The sequence below is a fragment of the Ranitomeya imitator genome, chromosome 2, assembly GCF_032444005.1.
Source record: "Ranitomeya imitator isolate aRanImi1 chromosome 2, aRanImi1.pri, whole genome shotgun sequence".
In the NCBI taxonomy this organism is placed as follows: Eukaryota; Metazoa; Chordata; class Amphibia; order Anura; family Dendrobatidae; genus Ranitomeya; species Ranitomeya imitator.
Genome location: NC_091283.1, coordinates 341,319,788 through 341,339,364, shown reverse-complemented (window position 1 = coordinate 341,339,364; position 19,577 = coordinate 341,319,788). Strand labels below are relative to the sequence as shown.

Below are 19,577 nucleotides of genomic sequence, written 5' to 3'. Positions count from 1 at the left end.
CCGAGCATGGAGATTTAGTTTTTATTGCCGCAGCTGAATGATTTACATCTGTTAGCCAGCATAAGTACATGTGGGGGTTGCCTGGTTGCTAGGGAATCATTTATGTGACTCATTTATGTTTCTGGTCATTTTAGGTTGACATAATGTGTTACTTTTATCCATAGCAATCCGATCAAAAGGCACCTTTTTAATGAGCAGAGGTACCAATGGACTCCGGAAGTTGACAGTGGGTGTAGTCAATTGACACTCTGGACTCAGAGTCTCACAAAACCTTTGTACATCGTCGTAAATTCTGGCCCAAAAGAACTGTTGAAAGATACGTCCTTGTCTCTTTTAAACCCATAAGTGCCCACCCAGCATGTGTGTGTGAGTCTTGAGCACCACCCGACAGTAGGATTAGGGCACTAACAGCTATTCCACTAAATCATCACGGATTTGGTCAACCCTATAAAGTAAATCCTGCTTGACCACCATGCATGGAAAAAAATCTCCTCCGGACCCAGTTTCTGAGCCACACTATTTACCTCTATCACCCTTTCCCGTGCTTGTGTCAGAGTTGGATCCTGGAGCTGGGCTGTCTCAAAAGTCCATATGGGTACTTCCAGCTCTGGAATTGTAGCGGTCTCCTCGACCTCTCCTACCAACACTTCTAAGGGAAACCTGTCAGGTTCACACTCTTTCACTATGTGGATGACCTCTACGGCAGGAATCTTTGTTTCAGGACCTTGGGGTTCCATGCCTGGAAAAATATTTACCCTGGGGGGGGGGGTTAATTTTATTCTCCCACTGGGACCAGAACAGAAGCAATTCTCTTCCCAGAACATCCCCATAAGGAAGGGTCTTCACCACTCCCACCACTTGTTTAACCTCTCTTCATGGAGTAAAAAATGTAGCCTCCACTGTCATATATTCGCAGAGTTTGCCTTCAATGTATATGACCCCAGTTTTTTTCCCAGTGGGTTCTAACCCAGGGACAAATAGCTCATGCATAAGTGTCACTAGGCTTGTGTTCGTTCACTCGCACCTGGTACAGATGGGGTTCACCTGCTGGGACAAAGGCATCTGTGGTGAAGGCGGCCTGGGCGTACATTGATACACGGCATTTAAGTCCACAGTCCATTGGTTCAGCCGTCAGGGGGCAGTTGGCAGCCACGTGTTATGGCCCTTCTTACCGCCAACTCCTGCTAGCTGCGGCACGGCTAGTCCATGAGATCGGTTTAGAGGAAACTGGTCTCCTTCCACCCTCACTCTGTGGTACCCCTTCAATATGGGCTTGGTCCTGACTGACCCAAGCAGGGGGTTGTGTCCCTTTCCAATGCTCCTGGGCTGGCGGGGGCTGGCGCAATAACCGTAGTGGGGCAGAGTCCGGTATGAAGTTCTGAGTGGCCATATACTGCTTCATCAGGCTAACCACCTGGTCTAGGGTGCCCAGATCCCCTTGTCTCTCTCCATGCTGTACAGCTGCTGGCAGAGTTCTCTGTTATGACCTGAAGGTCAGGACAATAATGGACCTGGTGGTTAAGAGCACACGGAATGACCTGATAGTTACTGATAATAAAGGACGAGCTCTGGGACGTGGGAACTCTGCTGACCGCAATCCCTAAACCTATAAACCACACTAGAAATAGCCGTGGATTGCGCCTAACGCTCCTTATGCAACTCGGCACAGCCTAAGAAACTAGCTAGCCCTGAAGATAGGAAAATAAAGCCTACCTTGCCTCAGAGAAATTCCCCAAAGGAAAAGGCAGCCCCCCACATATAATGACTGTGAGTAAAGATGAAAATACAAACACAGAGATGAAATAAGATTAAGCAAAGTGAGGCCCGACTTACTAAACAGACCGAGGATAGGAAAGGTTGCTTTGCGGTCAGCACAAAAACCTACAAAAAGACCACTCAGAGGGCGCAAAAAGACCCTTCGCACCGACTCACGGTGCGGAGGCGCTCCCTCTGCGTCCCAGAGCTTCAAGCAAGCAAGACAACAAATTAAATGGCAAGCTGGACAGAAAAATAGCAAACCAAAGAAATACAAGCTGTAACTTAGCTTCTGATGGGAAGACAGGTCACAAGAACGATCCAGGAGTGAACTAGACCAATACTGGAACATTGACAGGTGGCGTGGAGCAAAGATCTAAGTGGAGTTAAATAGAGCAGCAGCTAACGAATTAACCTCGTCACCTGTGAAAGGAAACTCAGAAACACCCACCAGAGGAAGTCCATGGACAGAACCAGCCGAAGTACCATTCATGACCACAGGAGGGAGCCCGACAACAGAATTCACAACAGTTCTCACAAGCAGGTCGACCACCACCCTCTCTACCATCTGGGAAGCAATCAAAGTCTCAGGCTGGAGTCATTTTTTTTTACTAGCTGCAGCATGTCATACGCCTGAGACGTGGCGGGTCGGGCCTCCACAAAGGACCCCTGAAACACCCATTGTGCCCATACATACTTGTTAACCTCCAGTCAGGCAAAGATCTCAACTTTGTTTCCCATAGTTCTGGGCATCCTACCCACTAAGGTCAAAGTTGGCTTTCTGATCGTCTTCCATCAGGAATGGGGATGCCATTTTAGGCCACTGGGAAGTAGGCAGGCTCTCCCGTTTCGCTGTGCTTTCAAAGACACTTCCTCAACGCTGACTGGACTTTGTCTCAGGCCTCCTCACGAACTGAGGTTAGTGGTGGTGTCGTCTCGCAGGGCCACAATCTACTGCAGTAACAGGTTTTTCGTCTGCTAGTGCTGCAGTTGATGCTGCTGTTGCCGCTGGAACTGCAACAGCTGTTGCTCTCCTGCTGTTGCCACTGACTGAGGACCAACTGCTTCAGTAACTCCTCCATTTTATCTGCAGGCCTGGGCTATAGTGTTGCAAGCTTAATTACCGACATGCAGCCTGATTTGGCATATGCCTAAGTTCACACTGTCCTCATTCTCCACCATATGTAGTGTAGCAGTGTTTACACAGTGTGACAAATAGGCAAGAATCCAGGAAAGTTCAACATAAAATGTCTTTATTCCAGAAAACTCACAAAACACAGTTTGCAGCTGGGTTATCCAAACAGTCCAAACCAGTTGCCGTGGGCGACTGCACCACATAATGCCTCTTGGGTGCATCAGTAGCTTTATTGTCCCGGGCTCTGTGTTAAACCTCACACAGGCCTGGGTTGCATAAAGTCTCCTGCTCTGCAGCTTCCAAGACAAAACTGAGACTTTAAATAGGAATCGTGAACATAGAGCCATTCCTAAAAGCCAGAGTGGAAAGAGGGATTCACCCCACTACCAACCTGCAAATCCCCCCAAAATTAAAAGCCTATATCTGGTTTTCCTAAAATCTCACTTGGTCAACTACTTTGACCAAATCTACACTCACTTTAACAAATCTGCAGGTGGTCGGGCATCTAGGAAATAGCGACCACAATATTGTACAGTTTCACCTGTCTTTCACTAGGGGGACTTGTCAGGGAGTCACAAAAACACTGAACTTTAGGAAGGCAAAGTTTGACCAGCTTAGAGATGCCCTTAATCTGGTAGACTGGGACAATATCCTCAGAAATAAGAATACAGATAATAAATGGGAAATGTTTAAGAACATCCTAAATAGGCAGTGTAAGCGGTTTATACCTTGTGGGAATAAAAGGACTAGAAATAGGAAAAACCCAATGTGGCTAAACAAAGAAGTAAGACAGGCAATTAACAGTAAAAAGAAAGCATTTGCACTACTAAAGCAGGATGGCACCATTGAAGCTCTAAAAAACTATAGGGAGAAAAATACTTTATTTAAAAAACTAATTAAAGCTGACAAAAAGGAAACAGTGAAGCACATTGCTAAGGAGAGTAAAACTAATCCCAAACTGTTCTTCAACTATATCAATAGTAAAAGAATAAAAACTGAAAATATAGGCCCCTTAAAAAATAGTGAGGAAAGAATGGTTGTAGATGACGAGGAAAAAGCTAACATATTAAACACCTTCTTCTCCACGGTATTCACGGTGGAAAATTAAATGCTAGGTGAAATCCCAAGAAACAATGAAAACCCTATATTAATGGTCACCAATCTAACCCAAGAAGAGGTGCGAAACCGGCTAAATAAGATTAAAATAGATAAATCTCCGGGTCCGGATGGCATACACCCACGAGTACTAAGAGAACTAAGTAATGTAATAGATAAACCATTATTTCTTATTTTTAGGGACTCTATAGCGACGGGGTCTGTTCCGCAGGACTGGCGCATAGCAAATGTGGTGCCAATATTCAAAAAGGGCTCTAAAAGTGAACCTGGAAATTATAGGCCAGTAAGTCTAACCTCTATTGTTTGTAAAATATTTGAAGGGTTTCTGAGGGATGTTATTCTGGATTATCTCAATGAGAATAACTGTTTAACTCCATATCAGCATGGGTTTATGAGAAATCGCTCCTGTCAAACCAATCTAATCAGTTTTTATGAAGAGGTAAGCTATAGGCTGGACCACGGTGAGTCATTGGACGTGGTATATCTCGATTTTTCCAAAGCGTTTGATACCGTGCCGCACAAGAGGTTGGTACACAAAATGAGAATGCTTGGTCTGGGGGAAAATTTGTGTAAATGGGTTATTAACTGGCTTAGTGATAGAAAGCAGAGGGTGGTTATAAATGGTATAGTCTCTAACTGGGTCGCTGTGACCAGTGGGGTACCGCAGGGGTCGGTATTGGGACCTGTTCTCTTCAACATATTCATTAATGATCTGGTAGAAGGTTTACACAGTAAAATATCGATATTTGCAGATGATACAAAACTATGTAAAGCAGTTAATACAAGAGAAGATAGTATTCTGCTACAGATGGATCTGGATAAGTTGGAAACTTGGGCTGAAAGGTGGCAGATGAGGTTTAGCAATGATAAATGTAAGGTTATACACATGGGAAGAAGGAATCAATATCACCATTACACACTGAACGGGAAACCACTGGGTAAATCTGACAGGGAGAACGACTTGGGGATCCTAGTTAATGATAAACTTACCTGGAGCAGCCAGTGCCAGGCAGCAGCTGCCAAGGCAAACATGATCATGGAGTGCATTAAAAGAGGTCTGGATACACATGATGAGAGCACTATACTGCCTCTGTACAAATCCCTAGTTAGACCGCACATGGAGTACTGTGTCCAGTTTTGGGCATCGGTGCTCAGGAAGGATATAATGGAACTAGAGAGAGTACAAAGGAGGGCAACAAAATTAATAAAGGGGATGGGAGAGCTACAATACCCAGATAGATTAGCGAAATTAGGATTATTTAGTCTAGAAAAAAGACAACTGAGGGGCGATCTAATAACCATGTATAAGTATATAAGGGGACAATACAAATATCTAGCTGAGGATCTGTTTATACCAAGGAAGGTGACGGGCACAAGGGGGCATTCTTTGCGTCTGGAGGAGAGAAGGTTTTTCCACCAACATAGAAGATGATTCTTTACTGTTAGGGCAGTGAGAATCTGGAATTGCTTGCCTGAGGAGGTGGTGATGGCGAACTCAGTCGAGGGGTTCAAGAGAGGCCTGGATGTCTTCCTGGAGCAGAACAATATTGTATCATACAATTATTAGGTCCTGTAGAAGGACGTAGATCTGGGGATTTATTATGATGGAATATAGGCTGAACTGGATGGACAAATGTCTTTTTTCGGCCTTACTAACTATGTTACTATGTTACTTTTACTTTGCTTTGTAATCACAGATGTTTGCTCTAATCACAATGCCCTCTAACAGGTTTAATATGTCTCTATACTCATCCTGGGGGACACATACCGGCCATCATATATGATTCCGCTCACTGCCATACACATGTGGTGATAACTTTGCATGCTTCTTCTGATTCCAGGGATTCGGAAATATTTTTTCTGTGACTCATTTATGTTTCTGGTCATTTTAGGTTGACATAATGTGTTACTTTTAAATAATATCTGCAAATTGTCAAATAGAAAGATTTGTACTATTAAAAACTTTAGATTTTTACACTCTTAAAACAGATAACGAAACCACACAAAATAGTTAATAAAGAACATTTACCATATTTGTACTTTCCTAGAATCCCCTTTTATTTACAAGTTTAGCAAAAAGTGTTTATATGTTCAATTAAATTTACTAAACCTCTTTTTTGGGTAACAGATCGATTTTGAAATGTCTTTGAGGGGTCTAAAAAGTTGCACTTTTCCTAGTATTAAAAACCACATACAGGAATGAATACTAAGTAGAATGTAAAATTATTATTTTTTCTGTGAAATGTTGATGTAGTCCCATTTTTTTCATTTTCACAAAGGGTAATAGCAAGCATATGGACCAAATAATTTTCCAACTTCGCTTGAATCTGACAATATCCTACATACGGTTGTACACTATTGTCTGGGCACATGACAGGTTTAAGAAGGGAAGGAGCGCTATTTAGATATTTGATTGCAGATCTTGCTGGATTAGATTGCAGGTATAATGTACTGGGGCACTGTTCATAGTCACCTGGCAGCTCAAAAGATACCTACATGAACATCCTTTCCAGATCCCAGTGATTACTTTAACCTTCATTACCTTTAGCCTTTAGTCCGTATACATGGATCTGGATTTCCTGAGAGACCCCTAGGCTTGGCCACGATATTACCTGCTGTTCTGTGGAGTGAGATGGCAAGAAGAATAGTCAGGTAGCTGGGTCAGAACCAGGAGGGCAGAGAAAATACAAAATCAGAAGACACAAGAGTAGTCAGTAAACGGGCTGGGATAACAACCAGAAACAAATACACAAGCGGGAAGCTGAGCACAAAGGACTGAACCAGAGGAGAACAAGTCTGTATCTGGCAAACAGCATCCAGCAATGTGCTTTGAGCTTTACTAGGGTGTGGTGATTTCAAATTGGCTGAAGCAGGGAGCAGATTACCTCAGCTGGACAACACACTCACCCATAATTGCAGACTGGATTTTTCAAAACAGAAAAAAGTCAAAACCGCACCCTTTTCTATAAAGATAAAAGGTCTCAACGGACCCAAGGGCGCACGTCCAAAACCAGGGAGCCCATCCCGGATAGCGTACCAAAGCCACAAAGGACAAAAAGACAGCGCCACAATGGTGATAAAGGTCTGTTGACCGAAACGTCGCTACAGAAGGCAGAATAAATGTAAGCTTCTATTTTTTTCACCATCCATTGTGGCGCTGTCTTTTTGTCCTTTGTGGCTTTGGATTGTACTACAGGTCTCAGGCACCCTAATCTTAGTGGGTGGACAGAGGCTGTGCTGTCCAGAGCTTCTGGTTCCGACCTCTCCATCACCAGCTCCGCCTGCAGAATGAATAAGGCGGCTCCTGGAGACAGAAGTAGACATCACAGGAACTGATCCCAGAGGAGATGGGACACACCATTTGCAGGCACACTAACATGACAAAATGGCACAAAACCAAAGCAGTAGAAATGCCCATACATTTTTTTTTTTAAAGAATAACCTTCAAGGGAACCTGTCACCCCCAAAATCGAAGGTGAGCTAAGCCCACCAGCAACAGGGCCTTATCTATAAACAAAGTACGCCGGAGCCACATTGTGAAGACAAGAAGAGGACATCATCCTATGAAGCTGGGAGGCCCTGGACCGCGACGCCCATCGGATCGGACCGCCCGCCCAGGTGAGTATAATCTAACCTCTTTTTCTCATCTTTCAGGATACATCGTGGGCTTATCTACAGCATTACAGAATGCTGTAGATAAGCCCCTGATGCCGGTGGGCTTAGCTCACCTTCGATTTTGGGGGTGACAGGTTCCCTTTAAGTGAATTAATCTATAGGAATAGTGACTATTTTGACTCCACAGCCACTTTCCGGAAATTAGCACACAGTGAACTTTGCACACAGGAGATAGACACACCATAAATTAAGTGGGATCTTCTCACTATAGTAATGCCAAATACATGGATGCTAAATGTGGTTTTGGCATACTGCAAGGCTCAGAAGCCAGGAAAGATTTGACTTTTGGAGACAGGATTTTGCTGGATTGGTTTATGGAAGTCATGTTGCTTTTTCTAGAGCCTTTGAGTCACTAATAATGTGGAAACCTGTGTATTTCCATTGATAGTTGATGGACCTTAATAGTGGCTTGTTTTTTGTGAAATAACTAAAAGTTTTTATTGATATAATTTTTACCTATATAACATTGTTTGGTGGCTTTTTATTCCATATTTAGGAGGCAGAATGAACAAACAGTTGAACACCATGCTCCATTGGTTCATCCTATGAGGTTTTCCATTATAACTTGCCATTTTTACAGACAGTTTAAGTAGAAATTTTCAAAAATATAAAATTCAAGGATATTTTATTCAAAAGTAATTTTTTTTTCTTGGCAGATGACTGTGTCAGGAGATCAGAGGGACAGCTGACATCTTTATTTTTTAAATCGAATGATCTAGAGATTACACAGAATGCAATCAAAGTGAATTCCAGTACTCCAGATATACCATCATTCCATCAGAGCAAAGATGTGTCATCTGATCCTTTGAAACAGGTCCTGTCTTCTGATTCATTACCGACTACCGAGGAAAATCAAAGTCACAAAATAAGCATTAAAAAACAAACTCCTAAAGCAAAAAATTCATTTTCAGGTTCAGAATATGGAAATAGTTTTCCCTTCAAAAAGTCTTTTCTTAAACATCAAAAAATTAACACAGTGGAGAATAGATTTTCTTGTTCCAAGTGTGGGAAATGTTTTAACCATGAATCAAATCTTCTTAGTCATCAGAGAACTCACACAGGGGAGAAGCCTTTTTCATGTTCAGAATGTGGGAAATGTTTTTTATGGAAATCATTTCTTGTTAATCACCAGAGAACGCACACAGGGGAGAAGCCATTTTCCTGTTCAGAATGTGGAAAATGTTTTACACAGAAATCAGATTTGGTTCAGCACCAGAAAACTCACACAGGGGAGAAGCCATTTTCCTGTTCAGAATGTGGAAAATGTTTTACACAGAAATCAGATTTGGTTCAGCACCAGAAAACTCACACAGGGGAGAAGCCATTTTCCTGTTCAGAATGTGGAAAATGTTTTACCCGGAAATCATATTTGGTTAGGCACCAGAGAACTCACACAGGGGAGAAGCCATTTTCATGTTCAGTATGTGGAAAACGTTTTAATAATAAATCAGATTTTGTTAAGCACCAGCGAATTCACACAGGGGAAAAGCCTTTTTCTTGTTCAGAATGTGGGAAATGTTTTACACAGAAAGCAAATCTTGTTAGTCACCAGAGAACTCACACAGGGGAGAAGCCTTTTTTCTGTTCAGAATGTGGGAAATGTTATAACCAGAAAGTGCTTCTTGATAGCCACCAGAGAACCCACACAGGGGAGAAGCCATTTTCATGTTCAGAATGTTGGAAATGTTTTAGCCAGAAGTCAGATTTGGTTAAGCACCAGAGAACTCACACAGGGGAGAAACCTTTTTTATGTTCAGAATGTGGAAAATGTTTTAACCAGAATTCATATTTTGTTAAACACCAGAGAACTCACACAGGGGAAAAGCCTTTTTCATGTTCAGAATGTGGAAAACGTTTTAACCAGAAACCATATTTGGTTAAGCACCAGAGAACTCACACAGTAGAGAAACCTTTTTCATGTTCATAATGTGGGAAATGTTTTTCATGGAAATCAGCTTGTAATAAACATCAGAATGCCACAATTCCTTTGCTCAGTGTGTCTTGGATACGTTGACTGACAGCTCAGTTGTCCAATCTGGTGCTGAGCTTCTTTCAGGTGTTTTCTATTCCCGGTGATTTCTCAGCTACTTAGCTGAGCTGTCAGTTCCAGACCTTGTTGATCTTTTGCTGCCTGACCTTGGACCTTGTTCTGACATCCGTTTGCCTAGCCCCTTTTCTCTGATCTGCTATCTTCCTGGTGTTCTGACCTTAGGCCGTTACCTGACTTCGCCTTTGTCTTCTCTCTTTAGTTTACTTCATGTTCTTTTGGCATCTGACCCCGGAACGTTTGAGTACCCTATGTCATGGTCTGTCCGTGAGTAATGACTAGAATCACATTACGTCTGGAGTTTACTTTTCCTCTCACCAATGGATCCTGTTCATACACTTTGTGATCAGGTGCCAAATGATCCAGGATCTGGCCAGGGAGCATCAGAAGCTAGAATCTTCACAGTCTTACATCTGGCGCTGCCACCAATGGATCCTGTTCATAAACTTTGTGATCAGGTGCCAAATGATCCAGGATCTGGCCAGGGAGCATCATAAGCTAGAATATTCACAGTCCTAGCTGCAGGGCCAGTTTTCCAGTACTATGGGTGCTTCCCAAGCTCTCAGCTACCGACTGTAGTTATGAATTCATTACCTTCCGATGTGCAGATGGTCTCTCCCAAACCAGTAGTTGCACTACCTGATAACTTTCTGGGGAAAAAAGACCAGTTCAGGATATTCAGGGAGAGCTGTAGACTAGTTTTTATCTTACGACACTGGTCTTCTGGGAATGAGTCCCAGCCAGAGGGAATAATTATGTGCCTACTGCAAGGGGCCCCTCAGACTTGGGCATTTTCTTTGTTTCCACTTGCCCCAAAACAGTTTGCTGTTGATGCATTTTTTTGACCCCTTAGGGATGATCTATGACAAACCAGACATAATCCAGATCGCAGCGGCAAGGAACATGAATCTGACACAGGGCGATGCACCACTGAGGATTATAGTTCCAAGTTCTGGCAATGGTCCACTAAAGTCCTTTGGAATAATACAGCTCCTATTGTGCCGGTTCCACAGAGGACTATAAGATACTCTCAAGGATGCTCTGGCTCTGCATACTCCACCTTGTTCTTTGGGAAGGCCATGACTCAGGCCATTTGCATGGATAGAAGATTATGGGATAGACATTGTGAGATAGAGTATTTAGGTCATTCTTCCTGCGTCAGTCTGCATACCTGAGGCAGAACCAATGGAGGTGAGACCTACCAGCCCTCTGTCCATTGAGAAGAAATGTCGGCGTGGTCATAGACTCTGCCTCTATTATGGTTGCTTTGGGAATTTACTTAAAGGGACACTGTCACCTGAATTTGGAGGGGACAATCTTCAGCCATGGAGGCGGGGTTTTTGGGTGTTTGATTCACCCTTTCCTTACCCGCTGGCTGCATGCTGGTTGCAATATTGGATTGAAGTTCATTCTCTGTCCTCCGTAGTACATGCCTGCACAAGGCAATCTTGCCTTGCGCAGGCGTGTACTATGGAGGACAGAGAATGAACTTCAATCCAATATTGCAGCCAGCATGCAGCCAGCGGGTAAGGAAAGGGTGAATCAAACACCCAAAAACCCCGCCTCCATGGCTGAAGATTGTTCCCTCCAAATTCAGTTGACAGTGTCCCTTTAAGGACTGCTCGGCTCACTCTCAAGCAAGCAAGCAATCTGGAAATGCCTAAGCCTGGGTGATTATCGAAGAGGTCACCCAGAATCTCAGGTACCTTTTTAATCTTCTAACAAAATACTGCTAAACGTGGAACAACTGAATTTGGGCCAGGGCAGGTCTTGCATTCACTTCATGGACAAACAGTATGGGAGTACCAACTTCCTAATAATGGGAACGTTGCTTTCAGGTGGCACTCATTTACATCTGTACAAAGGGTTATTGGGGTGCGACCACATTTGGGGAAGGCCTTGCATTCACGTCATGGGCAAACAGTATGGGAGTACCAACTTCTAAATAATGGGACCATTGCTTTCAGGTGGATATCCTGTACGTCCGTTAAAAGGGTCCTGAATTCGAATCCCACCAAGGTCAATATCTGCAAGGAATGTCTGCAAGGAATTTGTATGTTCCCCCCGTATTTGCGTGGGTTTCCTCCGGGTACTCCGGTTTCCTCCCACATTTCAAAGACATACTGATAGGGAATTTAAATTGTAAGCCCCATCGGGGACAGCGATAATAATGTGTGCAAAACTGTAAAGTGCTGCGAAATATGTTAGTGCTATATAAAAATAAAGATTATTATGATTATTATTGGGGTGCGTCCACATTTGGGGAAGGCCTTGTATTTACTTCATGGGCAAACAGTATGCGATTACCAACTTCCTAATAATGGGAACATTGCCTTCAGGTGGCCATCCTGTATGTCTGTTCATAGGGTTATTTGGGTGCGTATAAATTTGGTCCACGGCTGGTCTTGCATTCACTTCATGGGCAAACAGTTTGGGAGTACCAGCTTCCTAATAATAGGAACGTTGCATTCACATGGCACTCATTTACGTCTGTTCAAAGGATTATTGGGGTGCGACCACATTTGGGGAAGGCCTTGCATTCACTTCATGGGCAAACAGTATGGGAGTACCAACTTCCCAATAATGGGAACAATGCTTTCAGGTGGCCATCCTGTACATCTGTGCAAAGGGTTTTTGAGGTGCGCCTAAATTTGGGTCAGGGTAGACCTTGCATTCACTTTATCGGCAAACAGTATGGGAGTACCAACTTCCTAACAATAGGAACGTTGAATTCAGGTGGCACTCATTTACGTCTGTTCAAATGGGGTGCAACCACATTTGGGGAAGGCCTTTCATTCACTTCATGGGCAAACAGTATGGGAGTAACAACTTCCTAATAATGGGAACGTTGCTTTCAGGTGGCACTCATTTACGTCTGTTCAAGGGGTTATTGGGGTGCTACTACATTTGGGGAAGGCCTTGCATTCACTTCATGGGCAAACAGTATGGAAGTACCAACTTCCAAATAATGGGACCATTGCTTTCAGGTGGCCGTCCTGTTTGTCTGTTAAGAGTTATTGGGGTGTATCTGAATTTGGGCCAGGGCAGGTCTTGCATTCACTTCCTGCGCAAACAGTATGGGAGTACCAACTTCCTAATAATGGGAACAGTGCTTTTAGGTGTCCATCCTGTACATTTGTTCAAAGGGTGCTAGGTTCGAATCCCACCAAGGACAATATCTGCAAGGAGTTTGTATGTTCTACCTGTGTTTGCGTGGGTTTCCTCCAGGTACTCCGGTTTCCTCCCACATTCCAAAGACATACTTATAGGGAACTTAGATTGTGAGCCCCATCGGGGACAGCGATGATAATGTGTGCAAAACTGTAAAGCGCTACAAAATATGTTGGCGCTATATAAAAATAAAGATTATTATTAGGGTGAGTCCACATTTGGGGAAGGCCTTGCATTCACTTCATGGGCAAACAGTATGCGATTACCAACTTCCTAATAATGGGAACATTGCTTTCAGGTGGCCATCCTGTATGTCTGTTCAAAGAGTTATTGGGGTGCGTCTAAATTTTGACCAGGGCAGGTCTTGCATTCACTTCATGGGCAAACAGTATGGGAGTACCAACTTCCTAATAATGGGAACATTGATTTCACGTGGCCATCCTGTACATCTGTTCAAAGGGTTGTTGTGGTGCATCCACATTTGGGAAGGCCTTGCATTCACTTCATGGGCAAACAGTATGAGAGTACCAACTTCCAAAAAATGAGAACATTGCTTTCAGGTGGCCATCCTGTATGTCTGTTAAAAGGGTTATTGAGGTGCGTCTAAATTTGGGCCTGGGCAGGCCTTGCATTCACTTCATGGGCAAACAGTATGGGAATACCAACTTCCAAATAACGGGAATGTTGCTTTCAGGTGGCTCTCCTATATGTCTGTTCAAAGGGTTATTGGCGTGCAACCACATTTGGGGAAGACCTTGCATTCACTTTGTGGGCAAACAGTATGGGAGTAACAACTTTAACACTAGTGATGGGTGAGCACTAAAATGCTCGGGAACTCATTGCTTGGGTCGAGCACCCGAGAATTCCAATTTGCTCGACCCGAGAAACGAGCACCCGAACATTTTAATGCTCGCCCATCACCAATGAAAGATTCTAATGATGTCACATTACATCATTCTTATCAATGGGAATAACAGATGGACAGAACTGGAGAGGTGAGGACTCTGGGAATGTCTGCAGTGAGAATTATTAATGTGTCTCTACTGTAATGCCGCAGTAGCAACCGTACACAGTGAAGAGGCAGTGACCCACAAAGTTCCAACACAAAATCTCTTTAAGGTGTTTCCTCACAGTATTAAATTTCAATTCACACACAAGTGCATATCATTTCAGTGCATATTATCAGTATTCAGTTCACACCAGTCCATAGCACTGCATACATCTGGCTTTTAGATTGCAGTCCTTAAACACGCCAGACCTCTCCTTGTCCAGTATCCGTGGGGCAACCGTACGCCATATTAAAGTCCCCAAACACAGCTTTACATGTTGCAGATGCTACAGATCCCAGCCCTCCTCTGACAAGTTCCCGTAGGTGTCCTGCATCACTGTATCACAGTCTTTTTACTCACACAACCGTAAACAGCCCAGGATATCCTCCGGACAGCAGCCGGGCACCATATCCACTTGTTTGCAATCGTTATACATGCTAGTCCTCTTTCAGGCACAGGATATCCACCTTCGGGCACAGGACTGTCCACATCTGAGACCAGTACCATGGACGTCTTGCATCACTGTATACCCTGCGGGTTCCAGGCTATTCAGCTGCCCTGAGTGCTGGCTCTGCTGGCCTGTGCCTCCATGCACTCAGCCAGCACTCTGCAGGCCTCTGCTCTGCACACCAGCACACACTAGACTGACACTGACATTGCACCTGACACACCCATACCCCTTACTGCAGGGCTTTTAACACACAAAGCTGTGGCCTTCAGCCACATGGAAAACCTGGTCCGGAAATCCATGACTCCCATGCACCCCTACGGACTTCATCCGTCTCCATGCACAACCTTGGGAGAACACACTGTGACCCCTACCTGTGACACGAGTCACTGCCTCACGTTGCAATCACAGCTACACATGCGGCTGCCATGCACACCTATGGCCTTCATATGCCTCTGTGCGCACTCTGGGGAGCACAAACAGCGCCCCCTAGCTGTAACAGGGTCACTGCCTCACACTACATAACCAGGATTACTGTCATGATTCCAATGGCAGGGAATCACAAAAGGACAAGCACCAAAGAGCTCTAGGGTGATGGAACCTGAGCTGACCGCGACCCTAAACCTGAACACACAAATAACAATAGCCGGGAACGTGCCTACGTTGATCCTAGACGTCTCGCACCAGCCGAAGATCTAACTTCCCCTATTAGAAGAAACACAGACCTCTCTTGCCTCCAGAGAAATACCCCACAGAAATAGCAGCCCCCCACATATAATGACGGTGAAATGAGAGGAAGGCACATACACAGTATGAAAACAGATTCAGCAAAATGAGGCCCGCTAAAACTAGATAGCAGAGGATACAAAAGTAAACTGCGCGGTCAGCAAAAAACCCTTCAAAAAACCATCCTGTAATTACTTGAACTCATGTTCCAACTCATGGAACATGAGGAGCAATTACAGCCCACTAAAGCAACCAGCAGCAAAGAGACAATTATATGCAAGCTGGACAAGACAAAAATAAAGCAAAACGTGGAACAAGAAAATCAAAACTTAGCTTGTCCTGAAGATTACTAAAGCCAGAAGCTGAGGTAACAAAACACTCTGATAACCTTGATAGCCGGCGGGGAAATGACAAGAAAGCCCGGTTAAATAGGAAACTCCCAAATCCTAATAGAACAGGTGGACACTAGAGACAGCAGAACACAAATCACCCAGTACCATCAGTAACCACCAGAGGGAGCCCAAAAACAGAACTCACAACAGTACCCCCCCCTTGAGGAGGGGTCACCGAACCCTCACGAGAACCACCAGGGCGACCAGGATGAGCCCTATGAAAAGCGCGGACCAAATCATCAGCATGAACATCAGAGGCAACCACCCAAGAATTATCCTCCTGACCATAACCCTTCCACTTGACCAAATATTGGAGTTTCCGTCTGGAAACACGAGAATCCAAGATCTTCTCCACAACATACTCCAATTCTCCCTCCACCAGCACCAGAGCAGGAGGCTCAAGCGAAGGAACAACAGGTACCTCATACCTCAGCAACAACGACCGATGGAACACATTATGAATAGCAAACGATGCCGGGAGATCCAAACGAAACGACACAGGGTTAAGAATTTCCAAGATCCTATAAGGACCGATGAACCGAGGCTTGAACTTAGGAGAAGAGACCTTCATAGGAACAAAACGAGAAGACAACCACACCAAGTCCCCAACACGAAGTCGAGGACCCACGCGGCGACGGCGATTAGCAAACTGCTGAGCCTTCTGGGACAACTTCAAATTGTCCACCACATGACTCCAAATCCGATGCAACCCATCCACCACCATGTCCACTCCAGGATAATCAGAAGGCTCCACCTGACCAGAGGAAAAACGAGGATGAAACCCCGAATTACAAAAGAAAGGAGAAACCAAGGTAGCAGAACTAGCCCGATTATTAAGGGCAAACTCGGCCAGCGGCAAAAAGGTAACCCAGTCATCCTGATCAGCAGAAACAAAACACCTCAAATAAGTTTCCAAGGTCTGATTAGTTCGCTCCGTCTGGCCATTCATCTGAGGATGGAATGCAGACGAAAAGGACAAATCAATGCCCATCTTAGCACAGAACGTCCGCCAAAATCTAGACACAAACTGGGATCCCCTGTCAAAAACGATGTTCTCCGGAATCCCATGCAAACGAACCACGTTCTAGAAAAACAGAGGGACCAACTCAGAGGAGGAAGGCAACTTAGGCAAGGGTACAAGATGAACCATTTTAGAAAAGCGGTCACACACAACCCAGATGACGGACATTTTTTGAGAGACAGGGAGATCCGAAATAAAGTCCATGGAAATGTGCGTCCAAGGCCTCTTCGGGATAGGCAAAGGTGACAACAGTCCAATGGCTCGAGAACAGCAAGGCTTAGCCCGAGCACAAAGACTGCACAAAAGAACGCACATCCCTCGACAAGGAAGGCCACCAAAAAGACCTGGCCACCAAGTCTCTAGTACCAAATATTCCAGGATGACCTGCCAACGCAGAAGAATGGACCTCGGAGATGACTCTACTGGTCCAACTATCCGGAACAAACAGTCTCTCAGGCGGACAACGATCAGGTTTACCCGCCTGAAACTCCTGCAAAGCACGTCGCAAGTCTGGGAAGACGGCCGACAAAATCACCCCATCCCTAAGGATACCAGTGGGCTCAGAATTTCCAGGGGAGTCAGGCACAAAACTCCTAGAAAGAGCATCCGCCTTCACATTCTTTGAACCTGGCAGGTATGAAACCACAAAATTGAAACGAGAGAAAAACAGTGACCAACGAGCCTGTCTAGGATTCAGACGCCTGGCAGACTCAAGATAAATCAGATTTTTGTGATCAGTCAAGACCACCACACGATGTCTAGCACCCTCCAGCCAATGACGCCACTCCTCAAATGCCCACTTCATGGCCAAAAGTTCCCGATTACCCACATCATAATTCCGCTCAGCGGGCGAAAATTTTCTAGAAAAGAACGCACATGGCTTCATCACCGAGCAATCGGAGCTTCTCTGTGACAAAACCGCCCCCGCTCCAATCTCGGAAGCATCAACCTCAACTTGGAAAGGAAGCGAAACATCAGGCTGACGCAACACAGGAGCAGAAGAAAACCGGCGTTTAAGTTCCTGAAAGGCCTCCACAGCCGCATGAGACCAATCAGCAACATCAGCACCCTTCTTAGTCAAATCCGTCAAAGGCTTTACAACACTAGAAAAATTAGTTATAAAACGACGATAGAAATTAGCAAAGCCTAAGAACTTCTGCAGACTCTTAAGAGATGCAGGCTGCGTCCAGTCACAAATAGCCCGAACCTTGACGGGATCCATCTCAATAGTAGAAGGGGAAAAAATATACCCCAAGAAAGAAATCTTCTGGACTCCAAAGAGACACTTTGAGCCCTTTACAAACAAGGAATTAGCCCGCAGGACCTGAAACACCTTCCTGACCTGCTGAACATGAGACTCCCAGTCATCAGAAAAAAACAAAATATCATCCAAATACACAATCATAAATTTATCCAGATATTCACGGAAAATATCGTGCATAAAGGACTGGAAGACTGAAGGAGCATTAGAAAGTCCGAAAGGCATTACCAAATACTCAAAATGGCCCTCAGGCGTATTAAATGCGGTTTTCCACTCATCACCTTGCTTTATTCGTATAAGATTATACGCACCCCGAAGATCAATCTTAGTGAACCATTTAGCCCCCTTAATGCGAGCAAACAAATCAGTCAACAAAGGCAAAGGATACTGATATTTTACGGTAATCTTATTCAAAAGACGATAATCTATACAAGGCCTCAAGGACCCATCTTTTTTGGCCACGAAAAAAAAACCTGCTCCCAAAGGGGACGAAGATGGACGGATATGTCCCTTTTCCAAGGACTCCTTAACATAATCCCGCATAGCAGTATGCTCTGGCACTGACAGATTGAACAAACGACCTTTAGGAAATTTACTACCAGGAATTAAATCTATAGCACAATCGCAATCCCTGTGAGGAGGAAGCGAACTGAGCTTAGGCTCCTCAAAAACATCCCGATAATCAGACAAAAATACAGGAACCTCAGAAGGAGTAGATGAAGCGATAGAAATCGGAGGTGCATCATCATGAACCCCCTGACATCCCCAGCTTAACACAGACATTGTTTTCCAGTCAAGGACTGGATTATGAGTTTGTAACCATGGCAGACCAAGTACTAGAACATCATGTAAATTATACAATACCAGGAAGCGAATCACCTCCTGATGAACGGGAGTCATACGAGTAGTGTATAATTCATATGATTCGTCAAACTCAATCTGACAGGTGCCCCGCCCCTATCAAAGTGTATCAAAGTGTGTAACCCCTCCCCTCCCCTTGTCTGACGGCTGGTAGCCAGCTGTCCCTCATTGTTTGATTTCCCCCTTTTGATATCGTTTAATATAGTTTAATTTGTTGCATTTTGATATTATTCCCGTATTTTTGTGGAATAACACATGTTTATAATTATATCCTAGTCGTGTATTTATTTTACACGTGGTTTATAACACCTTTCTCATTTGTTTTATATTAGATTTTATACGTAGCCCCGAGTTTGATTCTGTAAGCTGTGTTTTATTCACAGTGTATTCATATAGTGGAGAACTTATAACACACCAAGCTGTTTATTTGTGATCCTACTGAACATTATGGTGAACATTAACTAAATGTTTATTTTCACAAACAGAAGAGCCATTTTATTTATGGACCTACTGAACATTAACTAAATGGTGGGGTTATTTGCGGGTCAGAGGTTTATAAAGCCTAGGTCAATTGCTGTTGTAATCGCTTTCCCAATAAATGTTTATTTTCACAAGCAGAAGCGACAGATTTTCTGTTTGTACTTGTATTGTACCTGTAGGGTTATGTAGTGTTATCTGCGGGTCATCTGCCCAGGCATTGTGTATTATTTATGTTTTTATAACGCACCATGTTTGATATTTGCTTTCTCTTTGTGTCTGTAGACGTCAGCTGAGAAGTTATTTGTGCGTCTACTACCCATTAACAGAAAATTGTAAGCTGTGTTTATTCACAGTGTACACCAGATTTTCTCCTTGTGGCTGCCTTATATACACAAGCAGAAAAGTTACTGGACAACTTATTTCTATATATATATATATAT

General features: G+C 44.0%; 1 protein-coding gene across 1 annotated transcript in view; it reads left to right on the top strand.

The window, feature by feature from the left end:
- The window catches only part of LOC138666510 (oocyte zinc finger protein XlCOF6-like), a 53,880-nt gene extending 44,217 nt beyond the window's left edge, over positions 1–9,663 (top strand). The window contains exon 8 of the mRNA XM_069754723.1: positions 8,338–9,663. Within this exon, the coding sequence (XP_069610824.1) occupies positions 8,338–9,608 (1,271 nt within the window). The 3' untranslated portion in view covers positions 9,609–9,663. The remainder of the gene's footprint in view (positions 1–8,337) is intronic.
- The last annotated feature ends 9,914 nt before the right edge of the window (positions 9,664–19,577 follow it).